Source organism: Corapipo altera, unplaced genomic scaffold (genome assembly GCF_003945725.1).
Source record: "Corapipo altera isolate COAL_440 unplaced genomic scaffold, ASM394572v1 44, whole genome shotgun sequence".
Classification (NCBI taxonomy): domain Eukaryota; kingdom Metazoa; phylum Chordata; class Aves; order Passeriformes; family Pipridae; genus Corapipo; species Corapipo altera.
The window spans coordinates 3,595,520-3,618,100 of NW_020884880.1; the positions used below are offsets into that span (position 1 = coordinate 3,595,520).

The 22,581-nt window shown below is 35.1% G+C and overlaps 1 protein-coding gene across 3 annotated transcripts in view; it reads right to left on the reverse strand.

Moving 5' to 3' along the window:
* The window catches only part of SLC25A13 (solute carrier family 25 member 13), a 102,237-nt gene that overhangs the window by 17,338 nt on the left and 62,318 nt on the right, over positions 1-22,581 (reverse strand). For all 3 annotated transcript variants that reach the window (XM_027639375.1, XM_027639374.1, XM_027639373.1), the window contains 6 exons: positions 22,259-22,352; positions 21,998-22,082; positions 19,738-19,822; positions 19,118-19,276; positions 12,312-12,364; positions 11,190-11,270 (listed from right to left, as the gene is read on the reverse strand). In XM_027639375.1, coding sequence (XP_027495176.1) covers positions 11,190-11,270; positions 12,312-12,364; positions 19,118-19,276; positions 19,738-19,822; positions 21,998-22,082; positions 22,259-22,352 — 557 coding nt within the window. The remainder of the gene's footprint in view (positions 1-11,189; positions 11,271-12,311; positions 12,365-19,117; positions 19,277-19,737; positions 19,823-21,997; positions 22,083-22,258; positions 22,353-22,581) is intronic.

Sequence of the window (22,581 nt, forward strand, 5' to 3'; positions counted from 1 at the left end):
CTGTAACACAAGTAATGAAGTGAAAGGAAAAATTTGTAACTAATAAAGAAACTGTGATGTGCATGCCAGTCTATAGAAAGTGAATACATACTATTGAAGAGTAGAAATCTGGCAGAAACTTTTTCAATTTTAACAAAGAACACGTGGTCCAAAGACAAGAACTGCAAGTGTTTTTTTAAAATACCCTCTGAACTACCAGTTTCAATGCCTTTGAGTGCTGTTTGATTCAAGAATCTTGAGCTCTGCATCATTATTTATGCACCAGGTATTAAAGAAAAGAAGGTCCACAGACTGAAGGATTCTATTAATGAAGAACTGCTAAATGTTTTTAATGTGTCAGTCTCCGCTTGTTGGGATCAATTTTGAAAGTCAGTTTTTAAACAACAGTGGCAAGCATTTTGGACTCGCCACTAGCTCTTGTAAACTTTGTCTCATTCATAATATGTCACACAGGGCACAACCTTTCTGCTACACTGACAGATCCAGAGCTAAAAATTTCCAACAAGAAAAAAGGTAACGAGAAGGTTACCTAAGTGTATTCAAAAATAGTCATTCAAACTCCATCTGGCTCAAGTTCAACAGTGTCATTCTAACTTCTGCTAAGTTCATAACTCTGTGGCCCGACAGCTATGCTCTTCTTAATGTTCTGAAATCACACGAACTCACCCTCCCCATCATAAAACAAGTGTTCTGTTCTAGAAGGTAATGACTAAAATGAAATAAGCTGCATTTAAAAACACTTGCATCTGGCCATGTCTAGTATGTAAACACCATGTGCATATCTTTTTTTAAGTTATCCAAATGTTAAAAGAATTAACTGTAGCTCAGATTAACTATCATTCAAAATAAAAAATAAATGCAATAATATGGTTTAAATGATGTGCTGAAGAAATGGCAAATCACACGAACAACTACTCTTGTCTACCACTTAGACTGAGCATACACAGTGTGGTTACAAATTAAAGTCTTTACATAACCCCCAAAATATCCCAAATGTTTCCTATTTTGACCAGAAAAAGCATGCTCTTGTGTAACTCAACTGGTTTTGACTTTCAAATTGGTATAATTTAATTTAACTGCTTTTACCAAACCAGAATCCTGGTACATTTAAAACTGCTATTCTTGTTGCCATCAGAAATTAGACTGATAAATTATTTGGCACATATGCTGCCTTCAGTTTTGCACTTAAACTGAAACATATTAAATAAGTAAGTATTCAAAACACAAAATTGTTTCTTTTACTTGTCTACTCATCTTGCAAATTCTCAAAATAAATAAAAAGAATCTTGGAAAGGTTCTCTGGTGAATTACATATTCCTATGTAATAAATATTTTGGTGTAGGTATTACAAATATTAAGCATTCCCACATGCCAACATACTCATTTTCCCCTTAAAAAGGATAATCTCAACTGCAGGAGATAATGTTCATTTGCAAGTTTGTTACATCACAGCCATCCTCTAAAATCACACTACTGGAAAAGTCATATCAAGTGATCTATTAGCACAACAAAACTACTTTCCCTCAGTATGATACTCTTGCAGTTCATTGGGCCATGACTCCATGAGAACTGTTCCTTTAATTTTCACTATGGGAAAACCATATTAAAATTTAAAAGATTACAAAAAAATTAAATAGCAGTAGTACTATTAATGCACCAAAATATGGAACAATTTTAAAATCTATAAAAATGTTTATAAGTGAATGGTATATTTTAAAAAAGAAAATAGAAACACATCGCTGATTTTAGAAGAGAATAAAGGCAAATAAATTCTGAATACAAACAAACAGGAATTACTTCAGGTGCTAGCACATAAAAATGTTTATGTTTGCATGTCCAACCTGGCTGTGTTGGCACTTCCAGCATTAGATGTTTGCTGCTCTGGCTAAATCATACAAGACTTCCTCTGCTTCAGCCTGCTATATAAAAACGGGGATGTCATTATTTACCCACCTCATACAATCAAGCTCTCAGCATTCGAATTTTTAAAAACACTGAGACCTGCATGCACCAGGCAGTACTAAAAAGACTAATTTTGCTGCCCTCACAGCAAGTGTGAAGAAAGACACTGGTCATTTCCAGTGAAGTTTCCAAAATGTCCAGGTACTAGCCCAGAACTCCCTGAACAATCTCCGAGTTTGATCAAAGATATACTCCAAAAATCAAACGGTGAATAACTGAATGTGGTGAGCCAGACAATACCTGACAGAGGGTCTCAACAGGAGGGTTTCTACCACCTGCCTGCCTTGTGATGGAGAGGAAGCCTGGTTTATCAGCCTGTGCAGAGGCAGTTCCAGTGGTAACAAGTACAGTCGCCTGGTGGGGAGCTTTGATCATTCTGTTATTTAAGCATCTGTGCTGGTAACTGCAGCTCCTCACTCTCAAAATGGGGGGGGAAGATAACCGGAGATGGCTACTATACTCTCTAATGAAATGATTTCTTGCTTATCTAGTACTGGTAACTCCTATTGTGCTATTCATCATCATAGTATGCAAGTGTCTCATAAATATTAATGTATTTCCTCCCCGTGCTCCTGTAAGGAAAGTACAATGACTCTGGTTTTACAAGAAGGGATTTTGAGGCAGAGAGGTTAATTGTATGCCCAGTGTGCATCCCCCCAGCTCAAACACACACAGCTTTTAAGAGTCTCCAGATACCCTGATCTCAAAGTCAGTGGTTTGAATCAAAATAACATGGTTTCTGTCTTCTTTCTGAGTTTTTGCATAGTGAATGCAATGAAAGAAATCTCATCAATCTATTTGTTTGCAGTCTGTTCAAGGTGCTGGTATAAACTGGTATGGAAAAAACAGACAAAACATCATCAGCACATTGTATCAGCCTGTTCATTCATTCTGTTTGGCCAGAAGTTGAAGACTATGGCCTTTTGTTTGCTAACTTTTGCATTTAAAAGTGTATTTCATTATAAAATTTTGAAATATGCTCCCAAAGGGCAGAATTTGATTTATTTTTTTTTTTGATCCAGATTAAGCACTATTTAAGCTCAGGTTGCTCAAGCTTAATGATTTCTCCAGTAAGTGTCAGAAAAATCAACTTCATCAACTGTTTCATATAGACAATTCCCAGTGACACCAATTTTTCTGTACTGAAGTTATAAACCTGAATACCCTCGACTCGACCCTTCCAATAATTTTTTAAAGAAACAAATTATCTGACTGTAAAAGCAAATCTATTAGTTTTCAGTTATTATCATAAAACTACAATTTTTAATTACTTAGAGGAGTAGATACCTAAAGGTACTGCATAGACAATTAACTGTAAGGGCCTCCAAAGGGTCCATATTATTCTGAAAGAATTTAATATTTGACCTAATCGCAAGTAATTATGGTCTTGTTTGATTTAAAGTAAGAAAATAAAAGGAAAATATCTCTGTCATCCAAGAACTCCTCATACCCACATAACTAGAAATCTGCATGTCCTTAAATGTGCTTTAACACACAGTCAGCTAGCTATGCATTCACACACGTGAATTTTTAAAAATAAGCTGGCTTTTTTTTTTCATTTTTGCAGTTCTTTAACTCTGCTATTCCTATGATATCATCCAACACCTCTCGATGGCAGTATAGTCTTGTACAGTAACGCAGCACTATCATGTCTCCTTCTACTTTCCTGCTTCACTGAACAGAACGGAGAAGTAGAAATAGCTGAAGGTTGGTTGGTGTTTTTGTCCATGGAGAAATAAAACCCACTATGTAGTGATAAAAAAAAAGTTTAATAACAACCACTTAAAAACACTCCAGTTCGAGAAGTCAGAATGTTTTCTACTTCTTCATGTGTTCAAATCACTCTGCAATAAACTCATTGGAAAATAAACAGATTTTCACTCCCCTCATTACACTAAGAAATTCCTGTTCTTTTTAATGTAACTGCATTTTGTGCCCTTATGAGGTTAGATAAGAAATGAGCACACCAGACACAACTCTCCTCGGGCTTTCACATCTCCATTTGAAAGCTTCAGTGTACCTTCTGAAGAGAATACAGCTTGCAATTCAGGATGGAAATTCTCTGCTTTCCATTCCAGAAGAAAGTACTAGATTCTTTTCCTTTCAGTGCTACTGACCACCAAATCTTCTTGTTCCTCTAATTAAGCTTATTACCTACTTCAAATCATAGGTCCTTTCCTGCTCTCAGCTAACAGCCTTTAGGGTCAGCCTGGATCTTTCCTCTGCATCCCATCCGACTTACCACATATCCCCTCTTATGGTTTCACAGATGAAGAAAGGACTAGTACTGCTATTAGAGTGTTAATATTTCTCAACAATATCACCCAGGGATTGCAATTATGGCAATTAAAGGCAACCATTAAAATACATTAGTAAGATATTATGCAATTATCAAAAATCAACCTCTGCATAAGAAATTGTCTACAATGTCTTGTTACTTGTTTAATTCACAAAAAGACAAGCAGGTGCAAGTTCCAAAATTTTTAGTCAACTATTTATCACATTAAGTCCTACTGAATATTGTACTCTGTCCCAAGTCCTTACTCCTTGCCAGTTGCCAGATGCAGTTTGTTTTCCTGTGCACTTCCTATCATCCATTAATCTTATTTAAAATCAAGGTTCCTAAAGTATAGACACAAAATAAAGATTGTTCTCTGTCATAAAAAAAAAAATGTACTCAAGAGTTGCAAGAACAGAAGAACTGCCATCCTCACTGCATAATAAAAGGGAGCTAAGGCACAGAACTATTCAATCATTTACCACAAAATCACATACTACCTCTACAAAAGAACAAGGCTAAGAAGCCAGATTTAGAGAGTGCCACTGTAGTGCTTCAAACTACCTCTAAAAGTCTTCATATTGTATGGCAACAGACCCCAAGAGCATTAGATGAATTCAGTTGAACTGCTGACGAGGGGATTTTACTCTCCTGTAATTAGTCTGAACAGAAGTACATTCCTGCTATTGCTTCAGACAGATTTCCAAGACTTGATACAAGTTGTGAAGACTGTCCTACAATAGAATATTAATGATCTGGCTAAACAGAAACAAACAGGAGAATGGTTTGTTTATAAGCACTGACCAAGTCTGCAGTGGGAAAAAAATTAAAATTGTGGATTTGATATTTTCCATGTTATAGGTAATTCAGTTCTCAGAAGCCTAGCCAAAAAATCAAAGTGGAGCCTACTTGATTGGCATTATAAAAGCAATTAGGTTACAGACCTGTCAAATACGTTAACATTTGGCTCTGTCTGCTCTACTTGTCTGTTTTGACTAGTTGTAGAATCATTTAATGATTTACCGACCTTTCAAGTCTTAAGGAATGGTAGTTGTATTAAAACTATGACCCATTATTTCTTGGTCACATCATAAATTACTGTGACATCATAAATATCTTTCTTTTTCTCATAGAAAGCTAGATTTTAATTCCTGATTTGAGTTTGAACCTTTGTTTTTTGGTTTGTTTTTTTTTTTCTTGAACCTGTACTGGTAAACACTGTAATATTTTACTGCCAGTAAGAGAAGAAGTAATAGGAGAAAGGGATGTGTAATAAAATATAATTGTCAAAACAAATACATGTTTTAAACTGTAATGCATGTTCATATAAAATTTTGCAGTCATTATTTCTAATATAATAGGAAAAAAGAGTACGTTTCAAATTGAATGAATATTAAGTATATATTTGTTGGAAAAAAATGAGCTTTTTAAGCTTTCAGAATTGTTAGGTTCTGGAATCAGAAACATATCAACCTAAACCTATGCATCCCTCCTTGTTTTACAGTTTGAAAAATTTTCTCTCTCTCTCTTTTCACGGGAGAAAGGAAGTGAAAAGAAAGAGGAGAGGGGACACAAAATAAGAAAGCATCCCTAATTTGTTATGGAAAAATACTTTTTGGAAAAGAATTAGAATTAGATTAACTAATCCAAAAGGAAAATTCAAAACAGAGTGAAATCATGTTCTGCAAAATTCACCGCTGATTTGAGAAAGGCCAATTTAAACAGGTATGACTGGGTGAAAATTTCAGAAAACTGCAAGGAAATATGGGTTGAGGTCACAGAAAAGCAGGAACTTTTACACCAGGAACTTTCCCACTCTTTGATACACCTCTTGGAAGGGGTATCATGTTACTGTATGTTGCCTTCCCAAACTTCATCATAAGGTTTAAATCTAAAATTAGATGAAAATTTTTCAGAGACAATTAAAACAGAGCAGTGTTGAAATACGAGTTTCCAAATGTGAAGTGAAATTTAAGTCCAGATCTAGTTGGGGTTTTCGTACCAAAAATTTACACTTGGTTTAAAGGATTTTCAGTATGCTGAAAATAACTACAATTACAGTAGTTCAGAGAAGAAAACTACACTATAAAAATACCTAATTAATCATAATATATTATGTTACATTATATTCATTATATTAAATAGACTTTAAATCTAATTAATTCATTTAACAACATAAATTTTATGCAAAAAGAAAACAGTTTTAAACTTAATCAAGGAAAAAAAGTATGTTTAGGAGCTTCTGAACTTTTGCTTAAACCATATGTGAATGTTGGGCATACACATGCAGGTAGAACTCCACTTGAAAGTAATGGGAATTACATTCCCTAACTACAGGGAGAATAGACCTCTGAGAATAAATCTTTTAAGCATTCAAGAGACATATGCCATTTGCTTTCAAAGCTAATATGAGCAATCATCAAGACGACCATCATTACTTAACTATCCAATAAACTAGACCAAAACTTTTCTGTGTAACAGCACTTGTTTGCCTTTTATTTTTTTTTCAGATATACATGCAGAGATTTTTTTCCCCGGCAAATATAATCCTCAGTTTCATTTTACCCACAGCTCAGCCTCCCTTGCCCAATATAATAGAATGTTATCAGATTTAGGTTTCTGAATAATGAAAGCAAGAATGACACCTTCAGTCTCCTTTAGTCTGAAACTTCCAAATACCTGAATTTTTGCAAGTAAGAGATCTAAGTGTGGGAACTGCAGTCTATACACCTTCTATCTCCATTGCAATGCCACAGAGAAAATGCAGCTCAGATGTGGACTTATCTTTATTACTCTCTGAAACATAAAATAAATATTGTAAGTAGCTTAATAAAACTATTTGCACTGGATCTGTTATTTGGCACAATTTATCTGGAATTTCACATTACATTCCTTTATAAAAATTAGTTCTGGACAGGATTTTGCACTGCATCTTAACTGTATTTAATTTTTATATTCCATAGTAGAGTTGAGGTTGTCCAAGCAGGTCCAATATGTTTTAACTTTATTACGATTACTATAAAGTCTCTAGAAATACATCTAAAATTGTCTTGACAATTTAAACAAAAGCAGATCTGTATGGGATCTGTAATTGTACCATGCTACATGATTTAAGCTGGCTAATAGTGAGCACACACTGAGCAGCTGGGAATGAAAAGACTGTGTGTGCTGGGAAAGAGGAGGGAGAGCAGAAGCAAAGGTTAATAAAGCAAAATGTATTTCTCTTTTCTTGCTGAAAATTTAGCCTCATATTTACCTATATAATTGTATTAATATATACAGACAAGGCAACATATATTATATAGTTAATTCTTTTTAGTCATCCTAATACAATATTTCTGTTTTTCTTAGTATTTTTTCTGGTTTATGATTTTTTCTGTTTTACGATTTTGCATATTTGCATCTCTATCCCAGTTACACAAACGTAAATTTTTCATTAAATGTGGAAATGCTTTATTTAAGGTATTAAGTAAAACGACTGTCTTACCTAAAAGTTAGTGTTAAAGGTAATACCTTAAAACCCCAAATATAATATTTATGACACTTTTACAGACAGAGGTTTCAGTCGGTTAATATAAGTAAAAAAAAAAAATAATAATGACCAGAGCTACATAAAAAAAATCAGGTTATTTTTATCAGAAGCCTTTAAGTGAATTAAGTTTATAAGAAGCAAGCAGCTAAACTTGGTATGACTTACAATTATTTTTTACTTAAAATATAAAATCAAGTGAAAGACCATGAAAGAAAGCTACAGAAACTTCAAGATTATTGCCACTCTAAAAAAGAGATTTCAAGTCATACTTATAGCTTATACAAGATCATCTTTTTATTAAAGAACTCCCAAAGGTAAGTTACAGCATCAGCAGAAATCAAACGTAGCATATTTGTGCACATTTCCATTCAATAAGGTTAAGTCAGATTTGTGATTTAGATGCTCAGCAGATCCTAGCTCTACAGTATCATTACACTGTGCCTTGGAACTGAAGCTTTTTATTAGCCTAATAATGACAAGGGCTATATAGGACTTGCACGAGTGATGGGAGTCCTAAATGCACAGCAGAGACCAGAGTTCATGGTGGGTGCCAGGCATTGCACAAATATGAAAGTTACATATACTTTTTATGCGTAACAAATATTACAGTCACTAGGAAAATTTCTTACAAACAAAGGAGATGGTAATTTTGAGTTAGTAATTTACATAACAACCCTCCCCAAGTATAAAGGTTATACTTTTAATTATATTCTTGGGGGTCCCCAAAAAACTCAACCAAACTATCGCTTTCATCTTCACATAATAAAAAGCTATGAAACAGGCTGTTAACTGAATTAAGTGCCACAAGGTCATGAAATAAAAGAACTATTTTCTTCTTTTCTTCTTTCTTTCTTTTTTTTTTTTTTTCAGGAGAGAAAACAGTTTACAAAACAGAAAAAGACTTGTTCAATGAAACAATCAGCTTTAGTTACAAGTGCAAAAGTCAGCCATGTGTACTAATTCTCAGTAATTATGATGCAAAGCGAACTCCTTGGGGACTTAAAAGTCAACGCCTGGCAATGGTTGGGCAAACAGCAGAGTGGAGCTAGTCAGGTGATACTGACCCCTTCAAAGCCCTTTGTGTTACTGAACAACCCAAACCATCCAAGTATCTGCTTGTCCTCCCTTTCTTAGGCGAATACAGGCTGGTATCTAAAACATTACAATCTAGAATGCATCGCAGCACACAGCTCTTGCACAAGCAATGAATACACTCTAAGGAAACAGAAGCACTGAAGAAGGAAAATGTAAATCTGTGTTTGTAACACAATCCCAGCTGAGAATTAGATGTGGAAAGCGGAAAGGTGGTAGGGCAGGTGTCTTATAAAATTCATCTTAGTTGGTTTCCCCATTTTAGACTCCAACACATTATGCACTCCTGTCTTCTTGCCTCCCACATAAGCGATTACTACATTGTGAAATTAGGTAAAAATCCAAGACTGAAAATTTTCAAAAGCATTCAACAGTGTCCTTGCTGCTTCCACAGTGAAATCACAGGTTTCATGATGACTTAAACGAAGGCAAAAAGTTAGGCCAATACAATGGTGAAAGCTAGAGGAAAAAAGCCTGTCTTGGGCATCTCATATTTTACACATATCTTTACATCATGAAAAAAAAACTCACCCCCAAAAAAATAGGCACTGCTGGTAATGAGAGTCTCTGTTGCTAGTCTGAATTGGGTTTAAAATTACAAAAAAATCCCCAAAGACCACCTGCACAAGAAACAAGTTGCAACCTATCTACCTGGCACCAAACTATGCCCTTAAGTGGAACATTCCAGTTAAAAGAAAACTCAGGGCACTCTGCCACCATACATCTACTGCTACAACTTTATGCAGCATCTCACTGTTAATATTAATTTCTAATATCAAAGAGGACAAGCCAACATTTACAGCACATTTAAAATACATCTCAAACCACCTATCTCTTTAAGCAGATCCTTAGTTTACAGTGAACTACTGGCAAAAAGCTTGCTGCAGCACTCTTATGAATGACAGGTCTCTATAAAGAGTGCTTCTTGTACTGCATTAAAAAATTCACAGTAGTCTGTAAAATAAAAACTCTAGGTCAAATGACATTTTAAATGAAAATTTTGCTGAATTCTCTGTGGCTGCTACATTCATGAGACTTTTTATTAGTGTAAGGGGCAAATACTTTTTACTCTGCAAGCACTTTATTGCATTTTTCCTTCATTTACAGCATGCTTTTCATTTAGGGCTTTAGAGACCCACATTCTTCTCTCCCTCCCCTTCTTTTTTTCTCCCCTGAGTGCTCCTAAAGTTACAGAACAAGGGGATCCTACCTGGCAGTCTACAACAGGTCAGTGATCAAACAGAAGGAGCAGTGAGACAGCAGCCAAATCCTGCCCCATCTCCTGAGAATTACAGAAAGCCAGGGCTTCTCAGCCTGTAATGCAACTGAGCCACTGCACCCTGAGGCTCAGATAATCGTAGTTCACTTTCTGCAAGCACATACAGCACAGATCTCTGCACCTACTGAGGTTAAGACACAAGCATTTGTTTTTAAGTTGCTGCTCACTGTAGTTTTCGACACAGGTAGAAGCTGCTTGAAAATGTGACCTCATCCGTCTTATGACAGCAGCAACAAAGACAGACTGAAAATATACCGACATTGCTCTGCCCCAGTGATCAAAGCTGGTTTAAATAAACAGTGTGCTTTATCTGTAGAATGCACTGTTCTTTGAACAACTATTCATTCTACCTAACTATTTACATTTGCTTGAACAAATCAATACACCAGATAAAGTAAGCAGTAATATATATGAACAGACAGAACTAGACTAAATCATGAAGAATTATCATTTACTCAGTAATATGCCAGTTGTTCATTAAGATACTACTTTGTAAAAGCAAAACACTCTTAAAAACTTAGTGGGTTTTAAATACAACCTACTTTCAGGAATGCATTATGCACTGAGTTAACATTACACAGCCTACGTCTGCTATGAACTCAAAGAAGCATGAGTAGTTTTTGCCATTTCAAAAAGCAAGTATCACTGTAAAAAGTGAAAATTAGTGGGTGCAATAACACATCAGGAAAGAAGTTACATGGCAGAGTGGGTGCCACAAAGTAGTAACTAATTATTAACTTCTGGAAAGGTTAGCATGAATCCTCTTTAGGCCATAAGCTACAGCCAACATGAATAAAGACACATTCTTTATTAAGGAAACAAACTCTAAGCTGTGAGAATTATAGAGCACAGTTAAAAGGCATGATGCACAGAAACATTTACCCTTTCATCAAGAATGGCTGGCCTATCTAGGAAAGAACTGAGATGCTCTAGTAGAGTCTGCTCTTGAACCGGATCTGTGGTTAAACAGAAGCCTTAGTCCACATAGTTCATCTTCCACACTGCATTTTCATGACTCTCATATGAAGGAAATCAAAGATACTTACACAGCCACCAGCAAGAATTTCTGCAGCCAGTGGGACAGAGCCATCTTTACTCATAAACTTATCTCTCACAAAATCATTAACCTTAAAAAACAAACATTTATGAAAGTCAATAAATTAAAAGGTCAGAGAAAACATTCATCAGTTGCAAATTCCATGCAATTGAAAATGCAAATACATCCATGAAGTTACCAAGCTACTAGGTATCAAACAAATCTTAGATTTTATATTAAATATTCTAAAGCTATGATTTTCTTTCTAACAAAAATTTGAAGCATAATTCAAATATTTATTATTGAAAAAATATAAATCACTAATTAAATTAAAAATCTGAAAAATATAAAATAATTTAATATTTTAGACATGCTCGCTACATTTAAATATAATATCAAATTAATATCAGAATGTTCAATACTAAGTTTTAATAAAATGGCAATTCAATTAATAGCATTAAGTACCTTTTTTTAAATTCATACTACTAGCTTTGGTGAATACTAGCTTATCAGTGAATAAACAATACATTATTATTGGGTTATAATAAGAAATTCTTCAGTGCCTTAAAATCACTCAAGAAATAACAATATTACAGAAGTAAAACATTTAGAAAAAACATCATGCAAACAAGTTCCTTTCTTACCAACAATTGATTACATGCTCATATAACCTCCTGTTGTGCTAGAGTCATACATACAGGAACCACGTGGAGATACAAAAACAAAAGCCCTCCAAGTCCAATAAATAATTATTCATAATTATTAGTCCAATAGTAGTTACTAAGAAGTGAAACTAAAGGCCTGCATGACTTACAAACAAGGAGATGAGCTGAACAAGTTGAATAAGCTTGTTATACTTTGGAGTGAGTCCAAAAATAAGTTTTCAGTAAGATTCTTAAAATATACATATATACCTCTGCATGTGACTTGTATGTCACTGATACTGTTCACAGGTGAGATATTAACAGCTGCTTTGTGCTTTTTGTAATTAAGTTTGTATCAAGTAAAAATGAAGGAATACACTCTACCATGTTGCTGACACATTAAGGATAAAAATCCTTAACAGGCTAATTGTAATTTGATGCCCTTTACACTGTGGAGAAATGTGAAAACCATCCATTTTCAAACTTACAGTTAGTTTTATGGCCTTCTCTGGTGCTACTCCTAATAGCTGCGGTAACAGACCTGTAACATGGAAATAGAGAATTCAAGCCATCGAGTAACTTGGTTTTAAATAAACAAATCAACAAATATATGTAGAGATCAGCACCCAGAAACGGGCGATTTTTACAGCAATTTTGTGTTATTATATTAAATGAGAGTACTTAAACATTCAATTTCGAGAACAAACTTGGTGCTACCACTTAAAGTGCTACCACTGCCTATACATACTGGTTTCTTTATTTTTTTATATCCATACTAGCTCATTTTATGCTTAAACACTAGTTCAGATTTGACAACTATGTTTCTGTACAGTCCTAAACTAACATTTATTTTCTGCATCTTCACACAAAAATCAAGACTTTCTAATGAATTTTGTGAGATATGCAATGCACCCACTTTAAATGCCATAAGTGCAGTACCTTTTTCTGGCAAAAACAATGGCATTAGATGGCAGAACCCAAGGGGATAGGAATCAAAATAATGCAAAACATTCAAACATGTATGACTGCATTCTTGAGCTCTTTGCCCTGCTAAATCACCAGTTCTTAAAACAAAGGAAGTTATGTTGCTTTCTTTCCAGGCATGGAATTTCCTATTTTATTTTGTTAAAAAGTGATGCACTACAGAATTGGAAATGTGAATTTCTGACTGTCAGCTTCACTTGCTTGAAGTGAACAGTCAATATTTTGTAAACATTTGAATGACACAGACTAAAAATAGGCAAAGCTTGCTAACAAAGCCTAGGGCTAGGATGGTGTTGCAAGCATTCATCAGCATAATGAAATTAGGACACCGTCCAGAAATGTGAGAAAATCACAGCAGCTAGAGCTCCCAGTACAGACCCGTCTGTTTTAGTAGCTCAGGCAGCACCTTTGCCTATTTTCTATAAAGCCTGACATTGTCACCTATACATGGTTTTATTTTTGGGAAAATAGACAATTAAGGTTCCACCTCTAAAAGTTAACTTGCTGAAAAGCATTTTCCTGCAGAGCCAAACGTCAGAATAACACAGACAAAAATACACTCGCACTAGTTTAGCATATTCTTCCATCCTGCTACCATCAGCTTTACTAGTCCCTACTGATGCTCTTAATAAGGAAATGACATTGAAGAAAAGCACCATCTGACTTGTGGTATCAGAAGGCCCAAACATATTTATATACTAATGTCCTTATACAGTACATATACATGCAACATTTATCCAAGACAACTATGACTGAATATTAAAATAAAAGGATACAGTAACACTAAGTTCATATAGAGTTGATCAAAACAAAAAGAAATTCTGCAGAGCAGGTTAAATTTCAAAATTTGAATTTCTAAAGTTTTACTTGCACAGGTGACTTGAATTCAGACCTCAATGAAAAAACATTAAGACACACAGAATTGTGTAATTAAATATTACATTATATGCAGCACTATGAAGAAAACACAAGAATATACAACAAAAAGGATTGTTTCATTGCAAAATTATCTTTGTAATTGTTATAATATTTACATCTTGTTATAAGACATGTGTGGCTCTATATAAGCATTACAGCTAATGAATTTATATCTTCAGAGACTAAAAAAATGTTCCATATACTTTAAAAGGACACTACCTAATCCTAAACCTAATCCAGTAGAATTAGAGCAGGTCTGTAAGCAAAAGAACACAGAGATAATTAATTTTAAAATCACATATATTATTACACCTGAGCTATATATAACATGACTTTGAAGCCATATTTTATCAAATAAATCACAGAAAAAGACATTCTAAAATGTCAAGGTATGAAATTATAAAAATAGTCCATTTAGTGATCTGCATAAAGCTCTAGTTTTAGAAGCAACATAAGCAGGACAAATCACTGAACTGATCTGAAGATGGCCTTTTAACCATTTTTCATTTTTCAGCTCCCAAGACTTTGCATTTGTAAAGACACTTGTAAAGTTGCAGGAAAAACGGGTTTATCTTGGCACAAGTTATTTTTTCCCACCTGGTTCATTCCTTTTGCACTCAAATCTGAATTGGATGGTTACAACTCAAAACCTTCCATAAAACTTGAAGGTAGAGGAGAAAGATTAAATAGAGTAGGTAGCTGTTAAAAAAAAAAATCCAACAGCAGAAAAACCCAACTGGACAACCAAAAACTCAGACCATTTTTCTCTTTTTCTCTCTCTACTTCACACATGATTTTATAATATAAAAGTCCTTTCTAAGTTTAATTTCAGATAATGCTGTGTATGTCTACTGCAGGATAGATTACAGTATTTAAAAAAGGTAGCATATAGAAACTGTATTTTATAGCCTTGCCAGACATCAGCAAGACCTACTGTGTCCAGCATCTTAGGAAGGTAGAGGGACCCTTTGTTTGATCTCATACCTATGCAATAAAGCCATCTTTAAGTGGTACCTGTGCATTCTATGTGCTATGACCATCAAAATTAAATTCTCTTTTCTTTATTGTTTTGATGAGAGCCCTGAAACACTGTTCAAAGATTTCTAAACATGATAAAGATGCTAAGTTTTGAAAGAAAGCAAGCACATCAAAGGACCCATATGAAAATGTCACATTTCCATTGGGGTTATCCTAACATGCTGGGAATTTTTCAGTGTTACTAAGCATTAGTAGATCAGTAATATGATGCATACACTGATGGAGAACAGGCTTAGAAATGTCTGACAGTGTCTTAAAAAATATATGCCTTTTATAACATCATAGAATAACATTTTGCACATAGGCAGCCTGCTAGTATAATACAGAGCAAATATTATTCAATGAAATTTTTCATATCCAAGGTTTTTTAGTAGCAATTATGATGTACCTCTTCATATTTGACACTGTCGTTGTAGGATGCTATGGGAAGGTGAAGGTATATGCAAGGGAGAGCACCAAGAGCTGCATTCAGTTTGTGACACTGTACAAGTCATTTTCTGAAAGCAGTCTAAATACATTGTGAATATACAATAGCTCATCCAGCCCAGTTGTGATAGCACTGAGTTAAAAAAAAATCTTATTTGGACAAAGTATTTTTTCAGATGTCTAACAGGGAAACTTCAGTTTCACACTGTGTAACAGATGTAATTCTCCCTTCATATTAGAAAAACCCACTGACTGAAGGAGTTGTTGCTCCATCTAGGTAAAATATTTGAAACCATTTGGGCATCTTATAGGAAGGCAGTAATGGAATACTGCCAAATTTTTCCATTGCAGGATTCACACCAGCAATTGAAATCACCAGTTGCCATTCAAGTAAACCTCCCTCAGACTGGAAAGGGGGTACTCCTTGAAAACTTAGTGCTTTGACAGAACTTGGGGTACAAGATGGCTTGTATTTCCATTCTACAGAGATGGTACTTCATTGCCTAATTTGGGAGGAAAGCTTCAGCCACAGTCTTGATGTATCATTAGCATGGGAGTCCATCAGTAATAATGAAGCTGGATGATGAACAAATGATTAAAATCTAAGATTAGATGGCATTTGGAGTCACTGCAGTGCCAGAAGTACCATCAAAAGAAATAAAACTAACAAGCTCCTAAACAGTTAACGATCACAGATGACAGTGTCTTCAACAGCATTTCCTGTCTTTTCCACCCTTTAGGCAAAGTAGCATTAACAGCATGGCTACCAAATGTTTTCCTAAGATGGTACTTAAATTATCTCTGGTACTTAAATTTCCCATAAATTTTCTATCAAGCACAGGTGAAATAATCTCTACTAGATGCACTGCTTAAGACTGTGAAGCAGTCTGTGACTCATCAGGTGGACTTCTGATTTAAATAATATTAAGAAACGTAGGTGACCTCATCAGTTGGAACAGATCTTGACAAATCACAGATTTCAAAGTTTTCTTATATTTGCATATATGTACATATATACCTTTAAGTTTCTAAATACGCATTTCAGGTATAAATGTAGACACAGCAGTAAATTACAGGCATATGAGATAAGTATTCTTTTTAGCCATGCTGAGAAATAGACAGATAAAAAAATTTTCTCAAGTATACAGTCTTAAAAAAAATTATCTAAAAACACAGCTTTCAAATAATGCATATTATGAAAACTGCAGAGATTTATATAATGTTTGGGTTTGTGGGTTTTTTTTAATCAAAGTATCTTCTCAGTGGAAACATTGATTACCCTTAGTACCAAACTGACAACAAACAAAATTTAGTGCTCTCTTTATATCCACAAGATGGTGTAATTTATCCTTACCTGAGATGGTGGTTTAGAACATGGTTTCCAAGTTTGGAAAAAAATAATGATACAAAAAAAAAAAGTCAATTCATTTCACTGGGTGGAAATATATGCCTGGTGTTAAAAATATCATCTGAAATGCCTGAGTTCAGAGTGGGGCTTATAATTACTGCTTGCTTGAAGTGCGTCATGACAAAGGGACCACTCCTCCAAATGTTTCTACTACTGTTTTTTAAAAGGTTTTGCATCACTATTCAGCTAAGCAGGAGAACTCTAACAGTGACTACTCCCTCCTTCAGTGGGGACAAAACCACCCACATTGACTTAAGTCTGAACACATCACAGTGCAAGAAAGAATTGCAGCTAGTCATGAGTAGCAAAAAGTAATGTACTCTGTAGTTTGTCTTATCTAGTGTAGTATTCAAGACCAGAATGAGATGATTCTTGCTGTATATATACTGCATTACATTGGGTAATTATCCTAATCTATAAAATGCTTCTTTCAAATTTTTTGTCTTCTTAAGCTGAACTGGAAACTTCCTTCTGCACTCAGTTGCTCAACTTTCTCGAGCATCATCTCCTTAGAAAGTAAGTAACAATGCAAATTTAAAGAACTCCATGGAGGAAGCTCCAGATTTTTAAGGAGTTTTCTTTATTTGACTCCTTAAAAGAGAAGCTAAGTCAGGGTGCCCTTTAAATAGAGAATCTGTAGAAATATAGGTCTCAATTTGCCTCTGAAATGATGGTATTCTACTATATAATCCAGAAATTAGATTACTGGCCTAGGTTTAGAATTTCAGATCCACTAAACTGCCAGAGATTTCACTATTCAGTATTACTTGGAAGATTGAAAAGTAGTAAAGGGGATGGGGAATGGAAGGACAAGCTATACTGGTGAAGGTTCCTAAAGCTCCCTAAATTTGGCAATGAAAAAAATCACTCCAAAGACAAGGCAAGCAAATGGAGTTTTTGGTTTTTTTCTGAGTTTTTGGGTTTTTTCCAGGTGAAAAAACCACTGTGCTTCAGAGTTTCAATAAGACAGAAGCAGGTAATAGTGGAATTCTGCATATTTATTCTTTCAAGATCCCGGAAGAAGCAGATATACATTTGCAGGGAATACATTTGGCTCTTTAACGAAAAATTAGCACTTTCAAAGATTCTAATTGTTATAAAGCCTTACAATTTAGAGACCATGTCAGTAGCCTTTATTAAATTATTATGTCTACTCCAAAAATTGCCTCAAACTCAGTCAATAATAACAGACCTTTCCCATCTCCAATTGTGCTGAAATAATTAGAGAGTCTGTATTTTGCACAGAACCACTTAGCCAACCTCCAGTAACTCAGGTCATATGTGATAGAGTGCACATACACCACACCACCTAGTTTTAATGTTGTTTCCCACATTGTCTTATAAACTGTTCTTTTTTTTAAATTGTGCATAGTTTTGCCCGATCATTACACTATTTTATCAAAATCCTTTGTTCTTCATTCCTGACTCAACTGCTTTTAGCAATTAATTTCTTTCATTACAATATTCTTATTTTCAAAAGTGACAAAAAGTTTCTAAGCAAAAATGAATTTTCTGACTAAAAATGAAATAAAGATTTCAAGTTTGAAATTATCCTCAATGGATACGGCAGAGAGGAATAAAAGATCTCAATAACTGGGACACCAGAAATATAATTTACTTTAACTCTGTGACAGAGAAGAACTGCAGTCTCATGCAGTAGTTCCTGATTCTTTGTGATTCCTTCTGAGTTACCTGAACTGACAGAGTTGATACCACAACAGGGACAAGGACAAAATACATTAAGAAAAGCCACCATCTAACTACAGGTACTTAGATCTAAGATATCCAAAGTGAGGATGATTTACATCCCGAACAGAGTCCTCAGTGTTGGGGGCCTTCTGCTTTGACTACAAAGGCAGCTCAAAACAGCTAACTTCCTAACTTGGGTGTATTGGTTAGATATACATATAGCTAAGCGGGTTGAAACCCAGCAAATTGCTCTGGCTGACTCCACAGTGACAAGCTAAGAAGAGGTACATATAGAACTTGATAAAGATGACTATTTCCAATGATTAGTCATGCAAATGCAACTGGTTCAGACAGAACTTTTTTGTCTAAAACATATCACAAAGAGAGATCTGGTTAATAACAAGATTATTTTCTTTGCTTTTAAATAGAAAGAAGACAGATAAGAAAGAACTGTGAAACAAAACAAAAAAACCCCCAAACCAAACAACAAATACTCACAGATGATCTAACTTCTTACCAAACAGGACAAAACACTATTGGTACTAAGGACTGCTAAGGAAATGAAAACTTGACTAACAGTGTATTTTTGCTGTAGGAAATTGCTATTGTTGCCCTACTGCAGATGAGGAGGGACAGGACAGAGAGGTCCTACAGAAATGTTCTCATTACAATGAAGTTTTAATTATCAATAAGTTTGCAAACCTTTCTCCTCTAACAAAGAAGAAGCAAAAGCACAAACCAGGCAAAACTGCAGTCTGAACAAAAAATGCTTAAAAATCCAAAGTGGCATGAAACTCTTATTAATATCTTATCATTACCTTTTAAACTTACCTCTATAAAGCCCAAAGAAACCTTCATAACGCAGCACTTTCTTGAAGCAATCAAAGCTGTTTTTGTACATAAGTTCGCCCACAAAAGAGCCTGTAGAACGCTGGTTTTGCATTCGAGTTTTTACCAAATCAATTGGGTAGACTGCAGTGGCTCCAACAGCTACAAATAAAAATCAAGGTATAAGAAAACATGATTATGCATTTGCAGTGTTTGACTGTAACTGTCATCTTTCACATTTGCATTTAACATATCAGTTGTATCTTTTTTCTCCATGATATATTCTGGATACATTAAACTACGTCCCACAGTTTTAACCAAAAGCACTTCCTGGCCCTACCTCACTGTTAATTGCGTTCTCCTGAAACTTGTTTGGTGATAAATCAGATAACAACACCACCTGGAAACTCCAATGGCTCATAAATTCCAAAACACTTGCAGACCAAATGATCTTATATGATCTTCAATCTTACAGTCATCCCATCCCTTAGACAGAGCTCCAAGGGCAAGTCTGAGAAGCCTTCTACTCTTAAATGAGAGGCAGAAGGGGAAGAAGGGCAAAAGCAAAGAAGAAAAAACCCAAACAGTGAAGATGAGTCTTCTTTTGCTCAGCCATGACTAACCTCCAGCAACTGAACCAAGGGCAAACCTGTACGCTGATTCTGCAATCTGGATGAGAATAGGTCGAGACGCAGCACCTGAAGCTTTCTGTCAGGGCAGAATTTAAAGCAAAAGGAAAGAGAAGAAAAATAATCAGAACATCATATTTCACAAGAGAACATCTCATGAGCAGATAGATCTAAGAACAGAGATATCTGGAAAAAATCCCACAATACACTGCAGATTTTGTTTGCAATTATTATTTCTTTTTCACTGATTTGTAAGTTCCATATAACACAGCCTCTTCAGACTGGAATAGCAAAGAAAATAGACTGATACTACAACAAAATTATACAACTCTAAAATCAATGGTCTAAATGTGGTCTAAATGAGGGCATACATATTGCATCTTAAGTCATTAATTTTCTGCAGCTAAAAGCAACTCCAGTTTGGAATTTCTTTCTACTGTCGCCAAAACCGGGTGTATCTATTACTTCTCAGGCTATCAAAACAAGTATGCAAGCTCTGTTCATACATATTAGCTAAAGGAAAATAAAGTTTCATAAAACACCCGCACAATTTCATTTCGTTCACAGTCTATGAGTGCTAGATTCAACCCGATGAAAAATAAATTTCAGAAGTGCTCCAGATTTAAAATTACTATCTGATGAAAGAAAATAATAAAGAAAAAGAAGTTCTGCAGGGGTTTTAAACCTTCCATACTTACTATCACTTTTCGTAATACGTTCTTTTTAGAATACTACAAGTAAAAGGACAAAATAAATATATGCATATATTTTCCTGAAAAGGTTTTAGTTAATATTCCAATGTAGGTGGAATCGGCCAGAAAAGAAATTGAAGGTATCAATGTAGCTGAAAATCTTTTCAGTCTCCGCATCAAACAGCTGACATTAAGAAAGAACTGAATGGGAAAAATGAAAAGGTAGGACATATATGCAGAAGAAATTGTAAGATTTAAGCAGGTTCATATGTCCTAGCCTCTTAGAACGACGTAAATCCTACTAGCAAAGACAGTGGTCCCAAAGCAAAAACTGGGGAAGCTGTTACTTTCATCACCACATTTTTGGCTACATTTTACCGCCACCTATTGTAACTTATATTCCTTGACATTCAGCCCAATGCAAATGCTTTTAACTCCTTTAGGAGTCTTCTAGGAATAGATGGTGAGCTTTGGTAGCCAACTCATCTGAATTCATCCCAGCATCATCAACATTTAGTCACTGCACAAACAAACCACCACCCCAGATACTGTCTTGGAGTGGTGGTGGGGGTGTTCACATGTAGGGGAGGGAGGAGAAGAAAAAAGAGAAGCAAAAGAGATGCATGTGTACACACACACACACAGAGGCCTGGCTTATGGCCTGCCAGTCCTAAAAATGTAGCCTACATCAACTCATTGTGGTCAAACTGGCGCCTCTGCACAGACCGAGAGCAGGAAAAAAGAAAACCAACAAAAAAACCCTTGGTCTCACAAGACACAAAGTTAAGACTGCCTTAAAATAGAGACAGAGAGAAACAGAAGGGTTAGTTTTAATCTATGTGTATAGAAACTTGTCAAGGAAAATCTAAAATATAATAAAATAATATGAAAACTAAAAGATCAATAGGTTTTGACATTTAAAGAACACTCCTATTTCTTTTGCCTCAAACACAAAAAAAGTTCATTTGTGGTTATATCACTGAAAGTAAATACCCTATAGGTTTTGGAAATTAAGACAATAATAATGTTTTTACTGAAACTGTGATGTTAGTCTATACATAATGTCTCCTATTTTGATATTCAGCAGAGCATAAAGCAAAGCAGAGAACACTCTGAAGCCAGGAACATGGATGTATGTTCAGAACAAGGGCTGCCATTTAATAGGCTACATACTGAATTTTACCAATCATATATGAAGCAGGAAGTCTCTTTTCCTCATTAAAAAGAACAGAGAGCAACAGAATCACAAAACATAAACACCTTAATTAAGTATACACCTAATGTTTACTGAATGGTGGGATGACACTCCTATACATTTTATCTTTCCAAAATAAATTACATTTGACCTGTCAAAATACAGCCCAAGAGAAAGGGGCACAAAGAAGAGATAGAAAGAATATGACACAGGCTAAAAATAAATTCTAATAAGATGGTATTCCTCACAGATATTACAAAACAAGAAAAAAGCAACTTAGATGACAACACAGAAGAAAGTTGGTTATCTATTTACCTGGCACTGGAAACAAATAATAGAATAGCATTATACTAGATTCTGTTCTTACCTGCCTCTGAGCCTCTGCCAGATTGTAGGGTAATGTCCCTTCCTCCAGAGGAGCAATTCTTTCAATATCAGCTAACGTCATGCGCCTGAAGAAATTAGTTCAGCTTAGTGTTTGCTTAGAGACGGGTTTTCAGATCTCAAGAAGCTACTCGCACGTGGCCACTACACTACACTCTCCTGTTCCCCAACATCACCTTCTACTCTTTCCAAGAACTAGAGAGGAGGAAAGGAAAGAGAGGAAGATAGATAATTCTTCACTTACCCCCGAGGCTCATAAAGATCTGCTAACTGAAACAAGATGTCAACTTCCATGGGTGTAACCTGACCAAATTTCTGAGCTGCCAGAACAAACTCTTCTGCAACAGAATAAAAATACAGAAAAGAAAATGCAATCAAACCAGAAGAAATAATCCAGAGCACCCCAAGGTTGCTCTGTATTTTAGTATAAAGTACAAGAGGCTGGCTGGAGGGGGGTAAAAGGGGAATAAAATTGACTCAACACAAAAGTGGTTTTGCCACTACATAAACGTGTGATTTCAATAGTCTGTCCTTCATGCAAGTAACTACAACTCTCTGGTCTTAGTG